This window comes from Schistocerca cancellata, chromosome 9, assembly GCF_023864275.1.
Source record: "Schistocerca cancellata isolate TAMUIC-IGC-003103 chromosome 9, iqSchCanc2.1, whole genome shotgun sequence".
NCBI lineage: Eukaryota > Metazoa > Arthropoda > Insecta > Orthoptera > Acrididae > Schistocerca > Schistocerca cancellata.
This window is the reverse complement of record NC_064634.1, coordinates 282,210,886-282,228,504: the sequence shown is the minus strand read 5'-3', so window position 1 is coordinate 282,228,504 and position 17,619 is coordinate 282,210,886. Positions and strand designations below refer to the sequence as shown.

The window sequence follows — 17,619 nt, the reverse complement described above, 5'->3', positions numbered from 1 at the left end:
AAAAACCGGGGAATTTTTTCACCTGGGAGAAAACCGGGAAAATCCCGGGAATTTTTCGTTGTTTTATTTTTCAAATTTTTGTAATTTTGACTGGTAAGAATCAATACTCTAACAAAGGATACGACTGTATCCCGCTACTGCAGAATAATACTGCAACAATAAAACGTGAAAGAGAAAAGAAACGAAAATAAAACATAAATTGTGAAGGAAATGTGCCATATACAACTGCTAAACCCAGTGCTCATTCAAGCGTTTGCCAACAGCAAAATGTGTCAAAAGCTTTAGGAAGACTGTGCAATGCTTCATAACAACAAATTGCTTCCGATGAGCGTGACGTCACAACTGTTTACATTAGATTCGTTTTAGCAGTTAACGAGTGGGCTCATGCGCATGTGCAGTCGAGTGGCGTATGAATAGTACCTTCTCTCGTATCTGGATACAGAAATGGGGCTGTTGGCTGTGTAAGCAGTCGCAGCAAGCAGCTAGATGCAACAGGGAAAAATTTTACTGCCGTGCCCAAGTTGCCAGATTCACGCATGCGCAGCGGGCCAGGATATATGAGGGTGGGTGGGGGATGCGCCAAATTCATATTCCTGAGCAGAAAAAACCTTGTTTCGAAAGCGCCTAGCATCCAGCGCACGTTGGTCTATCAATTACTCATGATTTTGATGCGCATCCCTGTTGGTTTTTGAACACACTCTGTAAGTTGATTTCTGAATGAATCATAAGACGCACGGGGTAGCCGCACTGTCTGAGGCGACTTGTGAAGGTTCACGCGGCTCCCCCCCGTCGAAGGTTCAAATCCTCCCTCGGGCATGGGTGTATGTGTTGTCCTTAGCATAAGTTAAAGTTAGATTAGTTTGTGTGTAAGCTAGGGACCGATGACATCAGCAGTTTGGTCCACTACTTAAAAAAAAAAAAATTGAATGTGTGCATAGTGTACGTGGTGTCTCTGTCAGGGGAATCCTCGTCGCATCTTGAAATAAACTTTCCTGCAGGCAAAAGGGGACCGGGCTATACAAGCGGAGTGGAGTAAAGCCGAGCAAATTAACGCCAATCGCTGTCTGGCTATGTTGTTGATTGGGTTTGTGAATGATCAGCGTTGTTATAATTACTAGGGAAATCCATAGATTCAGGCTACCAGAGTGGAAATATACGACTAACAGGACTAGCAGGTAAGAAAGATTACGTATTATCTTCTCGGTGTATCCAGGAAAATGAAATTGGCCAGATCGCTACAGTAGTAAGAGCCAGTTGTACAGTCCCCGTCTAGCAGCTGCTTGGGTTCTATTCTGGAAGTAGTGTGGAAAATGGTTTGTACAAACATAACAACGCCTAATTGGAGAATAATCAGGTATAACTAAACCGGTGATTCTGGCAGGGTTATTGCAGTTAACCGGCGAATAAGTATTGACAAAGGCAGGAATAGTTCCAGAATTAGTCATGACAAGATTGTTTGTTAGAGAGAGGAAGGAAAAGAAATGGGGACACCACACGAATTAGGGAAGAATATGAAGATTCCAAATTTATATCAAAATCTCAAACAACTACTTTTCGATCTCATACTCGAGAAACTTGAGCGTATGAATGAAATGTGAAACTATTTTCTAACATAAAACTTTTTGCTTCTAGTAGGCCTAATAGGCACTTTATGTTGGCCTTCGTGAATTGTATTCTGTCGTATTATAAAAATGACCATTGGTGCCAAAACAATCTCATTTACTTGGTGTGTGTTACAATTTTTGCAGTGTTAGAAAGGAATATTTTGTTTTATCTAGCGTACAGTGACAAAATAGACGTAATTAGATCGAGAACCACACCAGCCTAGGGTACTATTCGTATTAACAGCTCACGCAGTATTAGATAGCGATATTTCGATTTTTCATGTAGCAAAACGTTTGTGGAACTTTAATGAGGTAATAGATTCTTTTGCAGAAAGGAAAGGACGCCATGTAAAGCTGTAGCAAGTTTAGAGAGAAAACAATGCTAGAAGCTAAGGATTGAAGAAATGGGTACTGTATTGCTTGTCTCATTTTACTTATTTTATGTATCCTATATTTAATTTTTAGTCACCCAAAACAGAAAGTTATTAGCTAACAGGCAATAAAGAGTGCAAATTTTCTGAAGAGTTCTTGTTCTCCCGATTGCAAATAATACTGTCCAGTATTAATTGCAAGGTTTTTTTTTTTTTTTTTTTTTTTTTTTTTTTTTAAGTACACTGACGTGCGATAGGAGAATGCTGTGAGAAGTGGGGTGGCACTGCACTCTGGTACACTAAGACCAAATAACATGTCTAAAATTTCCTCAAACATATATGTTTTATGTATCAGACTCTTCAGAAAGATGTGCGCTACAAAATGAACGTATTTTTGAAAATTCAATATTTTTCAAATTTTTGATGCCATATCTCAAACGCTCGATGGAGGAAGCTGAGCTGGGAGGGAGAGGGGGGGGGGGGGGGGGGGCACTATCTTAGTATTGCTTCAGTTCGGAAATATCGTAAATCCGAGGCTGATGCGCAGAGCAGTCAGAGTTATAGTGGGGAAGTGTGTAGTCTCCACGTGACCTGTGTTTACATTTAGTGGTTTTGCTGTTTCTTCTACGTTTACTGCTCTCACGTCAAATGAAAACAAAATGGATTTCTGTGACCGGTAGCTATCAAGTGAATTAAAATACATTCACATAATTACGGAAGGTTAATATACGTTATTAGTTTCAGATTTTATTTTATTTTATTTCCACTTTTCTGACAGACATGCATTAATCGCCTTGTAGAACAATGAAGTTATTTTTTTTCGGTTTGCTAAATAAATTTGATTTTTATTAATCTTTTACGCTGAGGCAGTCAATGTGTTTGAAACTAAGTGTTTAGTTCTACACTGTTGGCTAATTTCAACTGCTCGCTGCATTTCAATTGCTCATTTTCATCTTCTAGCACATATGGCATTATGTCATAATAAAGAATCAAAAATGAGTTAATACAGTACTGGTACTCCAAGAAAATTTACATCCCGAAACCCAACTGAAAAGCTTAATGTCAGGTCGAGGACTACTTCATTGGGAATCTGGACATACGAATGTGCTCTTGCGGGAAAATATTGTGAATGGTGGTTTGAAAAGCGTTACTTTCAAAGTAAATTTCCTTTTACCCAAGTTGAACTATGTGCGAGAATGTACGATGAATTTCTTAAATCACAGAGCGTTTGATGACTAGCCATTTAGAAGTATTTCGAGCCCAGAAGATCGTTCATGTCGTTATTATGACCAAATTGATGTAGTGCTACGGGAAGCTCTCTCTCCTCTGCTGTAGCTAATTTATTTGTGGAAAACTTTGAGTATGAGTCACTGGACTCGGCTAAAAATTTTACTGGCACATTTGTGTGATACATCTTAAAGTGTAACACGCACAAAAAAGATCAACATTATATGTTAAAGTTTAGCTTCTCTTACAGCTTATTAACCTTAGAGACCAATGTTATATATGAAAGCTTTTCTTTTCTTGTAGCAACACTGTGTATATTAATTTAAAACATTAACTTTTCCTGTTTCTGTATCAGCGCTATGGAGCAGTGGTGTTGCTATTACCTGACTAAATCACGTGTCCTGTGGTGTGAATATCGGCTGTCATCGCCTGGCAGGATCTCGTGACATGAGCTATGGCTGGCTTACAAAAGCGCATCGCATTCACGATTACAATGGTTCGGAAAGTAACATGCGGTGTTTGGTGGAATTCGAATTTCCACTTTCGTAATTCGGAAATATGCAGCGTACATGTTGGTGCACATCAAAAATCTTCCCAAAAGAAGTTTTCTTCCCTGAGTTTCGTTTTCTAAATTGCCGGGAAATTCTACGCCCGTGTATAAAAACATAGCCATTCAAAGGATTAATAAGTTTTACAGTTCCGAGGGAAAATATACCATCACTTAATAACAAGGAAAAAGTGTTTTTTAATCTGGGAAAATTTGTATTTTTAACCGGGAAATATCCAGGAATTTTTTTTCCTTGTCCACGTATACACCCTGGAAAAGGGTAGATTACTACTCATCACCTCAAGGAGTCAGTGAGTGGCATTCAGGCTAGTCTGATAGTTAATAATATGTAGCAGTCTTCTTCTTACTGCACTTGTATGCTACTCAGCACCTCAGTGTGGTGAGTAGTAAGTAATCATCCTTTTCATATTGTTGCGAACCCATTTGCAAAACAAATGGAGCAGAGACAATTATTGACTCCTTCTGAATTACAAAGGTATACGATTTTACTATAAACAATATTGATGGTGGTAGTATTTGAAGATAACAATTCCATATGAAATGTTCACCATAATTGTTCAGTTTCAGATTTAAATGTACTAGCAAATGCTGTTTCAAAATCCAGTTTTGAAAAGGTAGTTGATTCGTGGTCCATATCGGCATGTTTCAGTAATAAGTTAATTGCAGAATTAGCCTTGTATGCAAAAGTTGATAAAAATTTTCTTGTGCTTGTGTGCACATCTGAATGACATTATTTTGAAATATATGATTAAGTTTATTTCATGTTACCTCTTCTTAAACACATACCATTACGATATGTGACTAGTTCTGTTTTTCCAACACTTTCCTCTGTTCTAACCAAAGAAATTCGTGCTACTACAAGTTATCTGACAGTTATATTTATGTCAACCTGCCATAGCTTAATAAATTGAAGCAATTTAACTTTATTTTATGTTGCAGCTTGTGAAGAGATCAACTACTGCCTTCTTTATGTCACTAATCTTTCTTACAACTAAAATTTACAAATTGTAGTTTATACCTGCTGTCAGATACATAATTCAGAAGGGTATATTTAACTTCGTTGTTGCTTCTCTTTCCTTTAGTGGCATTTTAAGATGGCTGCAACTTCATCTCAGTACTCCATATGTCTCTACCCAAAGAGCCTTCAGTCTTATGACGAGGACGAAAGGAAATTACCATGGCATTTCCCCCTCCCCTTTCTTAATGTTACATTCTTCCGTGAGAGGCTTTCGTATTACATCTTTCATTTTTATGTAAGGGTAAGAAACTCATGTATGGGTTAGCATTGATATTGTTATATTTTTGCTTCAGGTGGCGGTACTTCGTAGTCTGCATCATCATAATGTGCTGCGCTTCATTGGAGTATTGTACAAAGACAAGCGTTTGCACCTGGTCACTGAGTTCATCTCAGGGGGCACGCTACGAGAGCTATTGCATGACATATCTGAACCATTACCATGGGAACAGAGAGCATCATTTGCAAAGGACATTGCTGCTGGCATGGCGTACTTGCATTCCATGAACATCATCCACCGTGATTTAAACTCTCACAACTGCCTTGTTAGAGAGGTTAGTTATATACATCATACATTTAGTGAGGAAATAAATTACAATGCTGTTATTTCATATAACCATGCCTGGGAACTGTGTGTGTGTGTGTGTGTGTGTGTGTGTGTGTGTGTGTGTGAGAGAGAGAGAGAGAGAGAGAGAGAGAGAGAGAGAGAGAGAGAGAGTGTTTTTGTTACTCTACACACATTACTGCAATATAAGTTATGGTATAAATTATAGGAAAAATGATCTGGAAACCTTATGTGAATCATACAGTCAGTTTTCAATTAACTTTCCAATAGAAGTGGATAAAGGCAGTAGGACCCTAATTGATAATGTTTTCTTTGATGATCAGAACAAGAAAAACCACTGGATACACAGTAACACATGGTTTTTCTGATAATGATGCATAGTTAGGTAAATCAGATAGTGCCTTATGGTACAGATACTCCTCATTGGAAACCAATTAATTAATGATTCCAGGATAAACATTTCTAAGAATACGTGCACGAGAAGCCCTGGGATTAAATCTGTAACGATCCCAATACTGACATAAAATTCAATCTATTCTTTGATAAATTCATACCATTGTTCAAAATTAACTTTCGATATACACTAACCAGAAAGGACATTGAACAGTCTTGTAAAAACTGGGTCACTAGAGCCTCCAGCGGCTTGGCATTCATTTCCTGGGCATGGGCTTGGCGACCCCAGGGTTCCTGAGCTGGGAACTGGTAAGTGCTGCCAGTCCCTCGTCACCGTAAGCTCTGGGCATGCTTTAGCGCAACTGAGCTGCGTGGGGGTGGAACATTGTGTGTCTCAGGAAATGGGGATCTTAGCTTAACTGGGTGGATCGCGAGGATGGAATAAACCTCTACAAAAAAAACCTCAGTCTCAAGGTGTGTTGTTCGCTGATGAGATGCATGGCTGTTGAGGTAGGACAGTTGTTAGCGGGCAACCTCCGGGGAACCTGCCGCACCTCAATTGTATAAGGCTTACTCAGGCATGCGGGGCTCTGTCTGAGTGGACTCTCACTTCCCTAGCTGCTCGTGGGACCGAAATGGATCCTCCGAAACCCTCTTTTCCTCCTCCCAGCAGAGAGGGTGGACCACTGGAAGGTTGTAACACCCAGTCTATCAAGAGGGCTCGTGTAGTCAGTCCCCCTGACTCCGGCGTCTCTATGACAAGTCCAGTCTTTAGTAACAGAATGCATTCTGGTCCTCAGAACGTGTTTCTCATAGTGAAATGGAAGAAGGGTAGTTTTGAGAGGGTTTCATCCTTCTACATACAGAAGGGTTTGGAGGGAATCTGTGCCTCCTTAAAATCGGTGAAGTGCTTGCGCAATGGTGGGACCTTGCTAGTGGAAACTTCAAATTCCCAACAGGCAGCTAACCTCCAAACTGCTAAATGCCTTTGGGAAAATGCCATAGACACTGAACTGCACAGCACCTTGAATTTTTGCAAAGGTGTTGTGACATGCCGGGATCGAGTCGACATTCCCAAGGAGGAACTGCAACGTGAGTGGGCTCCGGAAGGTATAGTCGACGTGCAACATATCATGAAGAGGGTTGATGGCAGTCTTACCAAATCCGACTCCTTTATTCTGCTGACCTTCAGTAGCACGAAACTTCCTGAGCACATTAAGGCTGGCTTCCTTCACCTTAGTGTGAGGCCTTATTTCCCGACTCCAATGTGCTGTTTCAAATGCCAGAGTTTTGGGCATACCACCTTAGGGTGTACAGGTGAAGCGACTTGAGGCAACTGCGACAAGGCCGCTCATGAAGGAGCTGGTTGCTCGTCTCCAGCCAAATTAATTGTATCAATTACTCTGGAAACCACCCTGTTTGGAGTAGGGACTGCTGAATTTTTTTAGAGGAAGGCAAAATCCAGAAATAAAAACAACCAAATGTATCCCATATGGTGAGGCAAAAAAGATCTAAAAGTCGATGCAACCTCCCACATTTGCTACATCTTTTGCGTCAATGGTTCAGAAGCCTACTCCAAAAACGGATGCCTATGGAGGTGGCAAGTGTTGGCACTAACACCTGCAGATGTCAGTGCACGGCAGCAAGTGTTTCAGAGCATGTAGCCTCTACTCCAGCGACAGAAGAAAGGTACAGTGGCTGACTTGGACCAGCCCCTGGTGCCTCCAACAGCTGTGGCTGTTCAGAAGCCCAGTACAGCCATTACCACTCCCACGTCGGCTCCACCAAAGCCCACCAAACCGCAAAAAGTTCCTATAAAGCAGCAACAGCAAGTCAAATCATGTGGTAAACTGTCTGACTGTGTCGATTTCATTTTACATGATGCTTCATGTGACTCATCCCCAGAGCTGATGGAGTATGACGTATGTGTGGGGCAGTCATCTTGTCCCACGACTGCCCCTCCACCTGCTGCAGTCCCTCCACCCCGTCGGAAAGACAGGATGAAGGTGCTACCCCCATCATAGATGGCTCCCAGACTTCAATGGAACTTGCAGGGCAGCAGAATGCATGTGGAGGAACTTCGTCTACTCTCTCAGGGTAGACCGCTGTGTCTGTGTCTCCAGGAGACTTACTTCCACCCGTCATACTCCCCTGAGCTATGAGGCTATACACTCCACAAAAAGGACGACCTGGGTGGAGAGAGAGCTAGGGAAGCGTAAGCATTTTTGTCAGGACAGACTACCATTCCTCTCCTCTCTCACTTAAGACAATTTCAGAAGCCATTGCTGTGTCCGTGCGCGTGCATCATCCATTGACTATATGTTCCCTTTACTTGTCCCGACATGATGCACTTGATGAAGAGGCCCTCACCGACTTTGTTACATAGCGCCCCCAGCCGTTCATCATCTGTGGTGATTTTAATGCCCACAATGTGCTTTGGGGCTCTGCAATTACTTGTTCCAGGGGTAGAGCAATTGAGAGGCTTCTCCACAGCGACTGGGTCATTCTCTGCCATTGATCTCTCGCTTTGCTCTCCAGCTCTTGCCCACAGTGCTCAAAGGGAATTGGTCGATGACTTCCACAGAAGTGATCACTTCCCAATCTGGATTCTCCTGCCAGATGGCGTGGGCCCCAAAAGAAAACTGCCATGATGGGGATCTCAATAGAGCCGAATGGAGACTCTAGAACCAGTTGGCCCAGTTCGAACTCTGTGCGAATGTCAAGGCATGGGTGGATCGTATTATCAAAATGATCCACCTTGCCACTGCAGCATTCATTCCACAGTCCACGAGCCACCATAAGAGGCAACCTGTCCCTTGGTGGAGTGCCAAATGCCACTCTGCAATCAGGACCAGTCATGCGACTCTGCGTAGGTTCTGATGTCTGCCAAATACTGAGAATCTTGCAGACTTTTGGGTGGCAAGGGTAAAATGTCACCGAATTATTTGAGAGAGCAAGAAGAGGTTGTGGCAACAGTTCTTGAATACCATTAATCGTTCCACCAAAAGTTTCATTGTGTGGGAGACAATCAGGAGAATTTCTGGGAGAGGAGGGAGGTGCCCCATAACTGCTGTAATGAATAACTGCACTCTCCACACAGGTCTGCGAGACATTGCCCAGACTATGGCGGTGTATTTTGCCACAGTTACTGCAACAGCCAGTCAGGATCTGGGTTTCCAGTACCATAGAGTGGTTGCTGAGAGGTATAGTTTGGACTTCCAGTCCACCTCTAATGCAGTTTAAAAATTCCTATTCTCCATATGGGATCTGGATTCTGCATTCTCTGCGGCTCGTGACCCATCCCCTGGTCATGACAGGATCCTTTACAGTATGCTATAGCACCTCACAAGGTGCAACAAAGATTCCCTCCTCACATTTTTTGAGGGCATTTGGGTGTCAGGTCGCTTTCCTGACTCGTGGTGGGAGGCAGTTTTAATTCCTCTTTAAAAACCTGGGAAAGATTGCACATGCCCAAGTAGTTACTGTAATGTTCCCCTCACTAATTGCATGGGAAAGACCTTGGAGTGGATGGTCAACTGCCACCTTGTCTGGATCTTAGAATCCTGGCTACATCTTAGTAGCTTTCTGTATGGGTTCAGATGGTTTTGTTCCTCCTTTGATAACCTTGCCCTCCTGGAGGTGGCTATACAACAAGCTTTCCTAGGCCGTCGCCATCTTCTAGGTGTATTTTTTGACACCGAGAAGGCCTTCAATAGTACTTAGAGGCGTCTCATCCTGAAGAAACTTCATGAATGGGGTTTTCGTGGTTATCTTCTCATTTTTATTCTTTCCTTACACCACGATATTTTAGATACCCAAGTTGGTGACGTCCTGTCTGATCACTTTAAGCAGGAGAATGGTGTCCCTCAAGGTAGCGTTTTCAGTGTGACTGTCTTTGCCATAGCTATTAATAACATTACGTCCATAGTGAAAAGTCCTATCCAGTGTTCCTTGTTTGTGGATGATTTCTCTCTGTTTTGCTCTTCTACAAGTCTCGCAACAACAACGCGTCAGTTGCAACTTGCTCTTCGATGTTTGGACGTATGGGCGCAGAACAGTGACTTCGTTTTCCACCAAGAAGTCCGTGTGTGTTCTTTTTCACTATCCTCGTTCGATTTTAATCTTTCATGAATTTAGGATGAGGGACACTGTCCTTACTTTTAAAAATGCGGTGAGATTTCTGGGGCTCATTTTTGTCTTGAAGCTTTCGTGGTTAACTCATCTTAAAGACCTGAAACATGGTCACTTAAGGCTTTAAGTATTTTAAAATGTCTTAGCCACAGTATGTGGGGAGCAGACAGGACTTGTCTGCTCCTGTTTTACAGGGCATTTGTGCTATCTCGGCTCGATTATGGGTGCATGGTGTATTTGTCTGCAAGACCTTCTTATTTAAAGATGTTGGATGTTGTGCACCATTAAGGGATTAGGTTGGCCGCTGGGGCATTCAGAACTAGCCCCATACAGAGCCTCCGTGCAGAGGCTGGTGAACCACCACTTCATATGCCATGCATATAAAACTGTGTCCACACCATACACACCTGGATACCATACTGTTGCTCAGCTTCCTCTGGCATGGCTTTTTCATAACTGGCAATGAGCAACAAGGCCCTATGGGATTCGCGCACAGGATTACCTTTCTGAGATTGATATGGCTGGTCTTAATGTTTTACATTGAGGTTGGAGCAGATTTCCACCTTGGCTCCTCCAGAGACCCAGACTTATTTTAGATTTGACTAATTTTAAGAAAGATAATATGTCAGATTTTACATTCCAATCTCTGTTTTTTAACGTTTTAGATGTGCGTCACAGTTTTACCGTCGTTTACACTGATGGTTCCGAACAAGGGAATTTCCTTGGCTGTTCCGCAGTTTTCCCTGATTATGTCACCAGGATTCACCTGCCTGATGAATATACCGTTTTCACAGCGGAGCTCCATGCAATCCTGAAAGCATTGGAACAGATGAATCCTATTCGGAGCACTCAGTTTTTCATCTGCTCCGATTCCCTTAGTGCCTTACAAATGTTGCAGAATCAGAATATGTACCCAGCTGAGGAGTTGATCCAGCTGATGTATGACCAACTGTACTAGCTCCAATGATGGGGTAAGCAGGTGCCATTCTGCTGGGTGCTAGGTCATGTCGGAATGTGGGGCAATGAACAGGCTGATCTGGCTGCTAAGGGCAGGATGTGACACAGTGTCCTATTCCCTTGCAGTCTGTCATTTCTGCTCTCCACAAGAAGTGCATGCAGTTGTGGGAGGAAGAATGGCTGGTGGTGACAGCCAATAAGCTGCAATTGGTGAAGTCCACAACCTGGCCATGGCATTCCTCCTTCCGATTGCTCAGGCAGGATGAAGTGACCCTCACGTGTCTTCGGATTGGGCACTGTCCTCTCACACACAGTTTTCTATTAGGGCAGGAGGTTCCCCCATTTTGTTATGCTTGTGGTGTGCACATCTCTATCCACCACATTTTAACAGAATGCATTTTATACTGTGCTGAAAGGACAGAAGCAAAAATTGGTGGTAATCTGCCCTCTATTTTAGCTGATGACGAGACAAGTATAACTATGGTTTTAAGGTTTTGTGATGTGCCTGGACTCTGGCCTAAACTTTTAGGCTGGAAGTTTTAGTGTATTGCAGAGTGGCTGCCTCCTCCCTTTTTTTCCTTGCGGTCAGCCAGCCACTTCCATCTGCTATATTGTTTTAGCTCCTTCTACCCCTTTCCTCCTATGTTGTCCATGTTTTACTGCTGATTACATGCTTCGTCCCATGCTTCAGTGTGGCTATGCGCATAGTTTTCCAATCTTTGTAACATGTGCTTTACCTTCTGTTTTATCTTCCTGTTCTGGGTATCTTCTTGACACCTGTCTCAATCTGTTTTTGAGCAGGTGCTGAAGATCTTACTGTCGTGTGCCCATAAGAACCTCTCCATCCATCCATCCATCCATCCGTCTATCCATCTATCTGTGGATCACTAGAGGCATTAAAGTATCTTGTGAAAGGAAAAGAGATTGGTATCTGTTGCCAAAAAAACAAGTAAAGATCCTCATTAGTTGCATACAACAAATACTACAAAAATTGCCCAGAAAAGTTATTAAAAAATCAAGGAACATGCATGTTGTGTGTGGGATTGGTAATTGTGGCAACAGACTTCAGGCTATGTGGAAAGCAGCAAAACAAGACACAGGACAACGAGCCATAGACCAGGGTAACATCTTCATTAATTTAAATGGAAGTACTATAAATGAACAGTCACAGGTAGCATACATGGTTAATAATAATTTATTAAATGTTTTAGAAAATACGGGGCCAAACAGTTAAAGCAAAAAAGAAGTATGATCAACAAGAGCTTGCATAAGATTTCATCATGTTGATGTCTCACTGACTTTTCCTTTTGAAATTAAGAAAATTATATTTTCTCAAAAATGAAAGCTCATTTACCTTTGATGGGGCTTACAATAGAGTACTAAAGGCTTTTTCCCATATAATAATCACTGTCTTTTCTAAAATATGTATCTCATCACTGATTCAGGAAACTTTTCCAGTGATTGAAATATACCATTGTTGTGCCCATATATAGGAAAGCTGATAGGCAGATATCAGTAAGAACCAACCTATTTGGTGACTGAAATTTTCCAAATTGTTGATGTGGTTATGTATTCTAGGATAGCATCCCCCTAAGCGACTGTAATATAATCAGTAAATTTGGATTTCTGAAGTGTTGCGTAACTGAGAATGCCATTTACGCATTCAGTCACCAAAGTTTCAAAGCAATAAATAACGAAATACACTGAAGAGCCAGACAAACTGGTACACCTGCCTAATCTCGTGTAGGGCACCACGAGCATGCAGAAATGTTGCAACACGATGTGGCAGGAACTCTACGAATGTCGGAGGTAGTGCTGGAGGGAATTGACACCATGAATCCTGCAGGGCTGTCCATAAATCCGTAAGAGTACGAGGGGGTGGAGATCTATTCTGAAGAGCACATCATTGCAAGGCATCCCAGATGTGCTCAATAATGTTCATGTCTGGGGGGGGGGGGGGGGGTTGGTGGGCAGCAGAAGTGTTGAAACTCAGAAGAGTGTTCCTGGAGCCATTCTGTAGCAGTTCTGGACATGTGGGGTGTTGCATTGTCCTGCTGAAATCGCCCAAGACTGTCGAAATGCACAATGTACATGAATGAATATAGGTAATCAGACAGGACACTTAATGTACGTGTCACCTGTCAGAGTTTTATCTACACCTTTCAGGGGTCCCATATCATTCCATCTGTGCATGCCCCACACCATTACAGAGCTTCCACCAGCTTGAACAGTCCCCTGCTGACATGCAGGATCCATGGATTCATGAGGTTGACTCCACACCCATACACATCCATCCACTCGATACAATTTGAAACGAGATTCATTCGACCAGGCAACATGTTTGCAGTCATCAATAGCCCATTGTCTGTGTTGATGGGCACTGGCAAGGCGTAAAGTTTTGTGTCGTGCAGTCATCAAGAGTACACGAGAGGGCCTTTGGCTCCAAAAGCCCATATCGATGATGTTTCAATGAATGGTTTGCATGCTGACACTTGCTGATGGCCCAGCATTGAAATCTGCAGGAATTTGCAGAATGGTTGCACGTTGAATGTTCTCTTCGGTCGCCATTGGTCCCGTTCTTGCAGGATCTTTTTCCGGCCGCAGCCATATCAGATATTTAATGTTTTACCGGATTCCTGATATTCACAGTACACTCATGAAATGGTTCTACGGGAAAATCCCCACTTCATCACTACCTCAGAGATGGTGTGTCCCATCGCTCGTGCACCCACTGTAACACTACATTGAAACACGCTTAAATCTTGATAACCTGCCATTGTAGCAGCAGTAAATGATCTAATAACTGTGCCAGACGCTTGTTGTCTTGTATATAGGCATGCCGATCTCAGTGCCATATTCTGCTCGTTTACATATCTCTGTATTTTTCTTTGGCACTTCAGTGTAGTTCTAGGTGATATTTTCTCTGACCTATCTGAGGCATTTGACTGTTAATCACATATTCTCTTGGATAAACTGAGGATTTATGGAACTGATCATATGGCAAACCAGTGGATAATAGAGTGATTCAAAAAGAGGTTACAAACTACCATGGCATGTCGAGCATTCGAGAAGAATCATTAATCCCATAGGAACGGGGGGTCGCAAATGGCTTCTGGTGCTACTAAATGGTATTGCAGTTATTTAGTCGCATTCTATAAATGGGCACCCACTACAAGTGGGAGAGTTTTTGTCTAGATGCATCGAGACAAGCCTGACATCATGTTCTGCATTGAACAAAGTACCTTGTCAAACATACCTGGGTTTCTCGAAGGCATCCTGCTGGTGCAACAGTGATACACGCTAGGCCCTCTGACGATGTAAGAGATGTTTCATACACAAGGCCCTTCAGATAACTCCAACAGGAAACAATCAATTGGAGACAGATTGGGTTATTGTGGTGGCCGTCTGACTGGCTGACTGCAACCAGTCCAGTGGCTGGGAAATCATTTGTCTGCTGAAACATGCGGAGGCTCCATAATGCTGACATTGAATGTGGTGACGAATAGCCATGGGAACATCCTTCAGCATGTCTTGAAGGGATCTCCAGTGATGCCAGCCCACACGTTAAGGGTAAATTTGTTTTCTGAGGCATGCATATACGTAGCATGTGGTTTCACATGTGCTCATGTATGCAGGTTTTGAACATTCATTACACCCTCGAGGGAGAATGCAGCTTTATTTGCGAAGAGAACACTGTGGAGCTTTGGTCTGCAATGGATTCCTGCAGAAAGCATTGTGCAGGTCCCATGTGCTTGTTGTTGTCTCCAGGTTGCAATGCCTGGATGCATTGGTAATGAAACACATGCAGTCCCTTGTCATGTGCAATGCACCAGACAGATGGTTAGGGGATATCAGTGGCATGGGATACATCTTGTGTACTTGTTGATGGCTGCACCCTATTGAGAACGCTTTCTTCTGCTGCAACTTTCCATGTTGTTTGTTAGCAACCAGCATCCAGTTTATGCACGAGCTTGTGCACATTTGACAAGAGAAATAGTTCTTTTTGCTGATCACACTAGTATGTAATCAGTCCAAACATACATACAGCAACAGAAGAAACAGTTAATAATGTTCTTAGAAGTATTACTTTATGGTTTTCTGTGAATGGTCGCTGTTTCAAGAGGTTCATTTCAGCACATCTAGAGGTATTGCACCAATAATAAATGTAACACATGGTGAGGAAATAATAACTAGAGTAGAAAATTGAAAATTTTTAGGTGTCAGTATTGATAAAATTTAAACTCGAAAAATACGTTATGAAACTCCTAAAGCATTTCACTTAACTCAGATTTTCACTGCAAATCCTTGTAAATCTTGGGAGAGACAAACGGGGAAGCTAACATATTTTGCGTATTTTTATTCAATACTGTAATATGGAATAATGTTCTAGGGTAGTTCAGTTTTCAGAAAATAAGTGTTCAGTGCTTAAAAATGTGCTGTAGGAATAATATATGGTGCTCACCTACATTAATGGTGTAGACATCTGTTATGGTTTAATCCCTCATGAAGATCATTGTAATTAATTTACTGCAGTTCAAAAGGAACAATGATGTACATTACTACAGTACCAGAGGACACAAAGTGACATAAGTTACTCCACATTAATGTTGTTGTATTTATCACAAAAAAGGTTCCACAGTGCTACAACCAATACGTTTGATCACTTACCCCATGATATAAAATGCCTGGAGGACAGAAAAGTACAATTTGAGAATAAACTGGAAAAGTTTCTCCTTGACAACTTCTATTCCACAGAACAAATTTTAATTTTGTAATGTGTCAAAGGTGATTTTAAGAATCGAAATAGTACTTAAAAATTGTAGATCGGCATGTAGCCGTATTTACATATGAATGGGTAATGTGAATGTAAAATGACTCATTCCACATCATTGCAATAAATCATACAAAAGATCCATGGAACAAGAAACTATCTACCTGCATACTAATAAATAAGCAATTGTTCTTTTTCATAACTGTTTAACATTGCCCTCCATGACTTTCTTGATATAGTAGCATATTCCCTAAAATGTTTTATACTGCAGCCATTTCAGAGACTCAAGATCAGTGGTAAATGTAATAGAGCACATAATAAAATTTTAGCCCTGTATAAAGCAGTGTTGAAGTGTAAAAACTTAGACAGTGTGTAGAAGTTCAAAATTTGTTCCATGGAACTGCTGTAATTGTACATAACATGCAGTTTTCACATATTATTGTATAAGAACATTGAAGTTTGAAAATGTGTGAGAAAGGAATGATCATTATTTCTAAATTTTTAAATAATAGGTGGAAAAGTGGAATTACCTCCAGGAAAGTGTAAATTTTTTGTGTACTATCACATTTGCACTACTTTCTGCATGTAATTTTGTAGATTGTAACTCCATGGGAATTTTTGAAATTGTGAAATGGTAGTTGTTGCATTTTGTTTTAGGACAAGACGGTTGTTGTGGCTGATTTTGGGCTAGCACGTATAATATCCCAGAATCCTGTGGGTGTGAGTGCTGCAGATCGAAGGCGTTATGGAAAACGAGGAACTGGTCCAGGAAGCAGACGCTGTGAAAGGAAAAAACGTTACACAGTTGTAGGAAACCCTTACTGGATGGCACCAGAAATGATGAAGGGCAACAAATATGATGAAAAAGTTGATATATTTTCCTTTGGGATTGTGCTATGTGAGGTAACGAAATAGATTACCATAATCTAGCATACATATCCCAGACTACAGCAAAGCCACTGTTTTAAAATTGTCCAGAATATAAGTTGTTACTTGCTAACAAATCAATGACTGCAGTTATTATGTCTCATTATACATAACTTATTCTGTATTGTGTCTTTGTTGATATACCCCTTAGATAGGATAGCTTAATATAGGGACCCCATCAGTATCCTGATTGTTTGAATGTACATATGTATGGCTGCATATTGTCAAAAATAAAGTACACTTTGTAAAAAAACAAGTTAGAATTAGTGTTGACAGTGTAATCACGTTTATAATAAATATTGATGTAAAAATATTGGTGCACTATAGAATGATTGAAGCACTCAGAACCATGGAACTAGTACAGTAGTTGTCCAGTCACCTGCATACCGTACCTATTGCACTTCTTGCTGCTTTTCGCATCTAGCTATTTCATTTCCAGTAAATATCACCTTCTCAAGAGCAAACTCTGTTGGACCACAATATGAATTTTCCAGTGCTGACTTGTCACCATTGTAGGACAATAATTCAGTATTGTAGTATTTTATTGAGAAAATGTAGACTGGCATCATAAATGCATCAGTTTCACACAAGCTCTGATAGATTCATAAACATGTGAATCTATTACCTTAACCTTATTGAAGCAAGACTTGTCCATAAACAAGGTCCCATGACCCATGTATTCCCTTTGTGCTTCCATATTGTTGGTTGAAATTAAGTAAGCAATGGTATTTTATTCCACAAGCATTCCAACTGCTTTCACCTGAGACTACAAGGTGTGTGAGAAAAGTCATGAGACTGATTTTTTTTTAATCTACCAAAGTTTTTATTTTTTCAAACAAGAGTATTGTTCCCTTCAGAGTAGTTCCCTAAGGCTGGAGATGTTGTTCCCAGTCTTGGTAGCAGTGCTGAAAGGCTTCAGATGGTAGGGCCTTCAGCGTGTCAGTCATGTTCACCAGAGTCCCAAAATGACATTCTTTTAGCACATTTTTCAATTTAGGTAAAAGAAAGTCACAGGAACACAGATGAGGTGAATTGGGGGGGGGGGGGGGGGGGGGCTGTGGAACAAAATTCCATGATGAAAGTGGCGATA

General features: G+C 41.4%; 1 protein-coding gene across 1 annotated transcript in view; it reads left to right on the top strand.

Moving 5' to 3' along the window:
• The window catches only part of LOC126100147 (LIM domain kinase 1), a 158,207-nt gene that overhangs the window by 105,694 nt on the left and 34,894 nt on the right, over nt 1-17,619 (top strand). The window contains exons 10-11 of the mRNA XM_049910689.1: nt 5,082-5,339; nt 16,260-16,505. Coding sequence (XP_049766646.1) covers nt 5,082-5,339; nt 16,260-16,505 — 504 coding nt within the window. The remainder of the gene's footprint in view (nt 1-5,081; nt 5,340-16,259; nt 16,506-17,619) is intronic.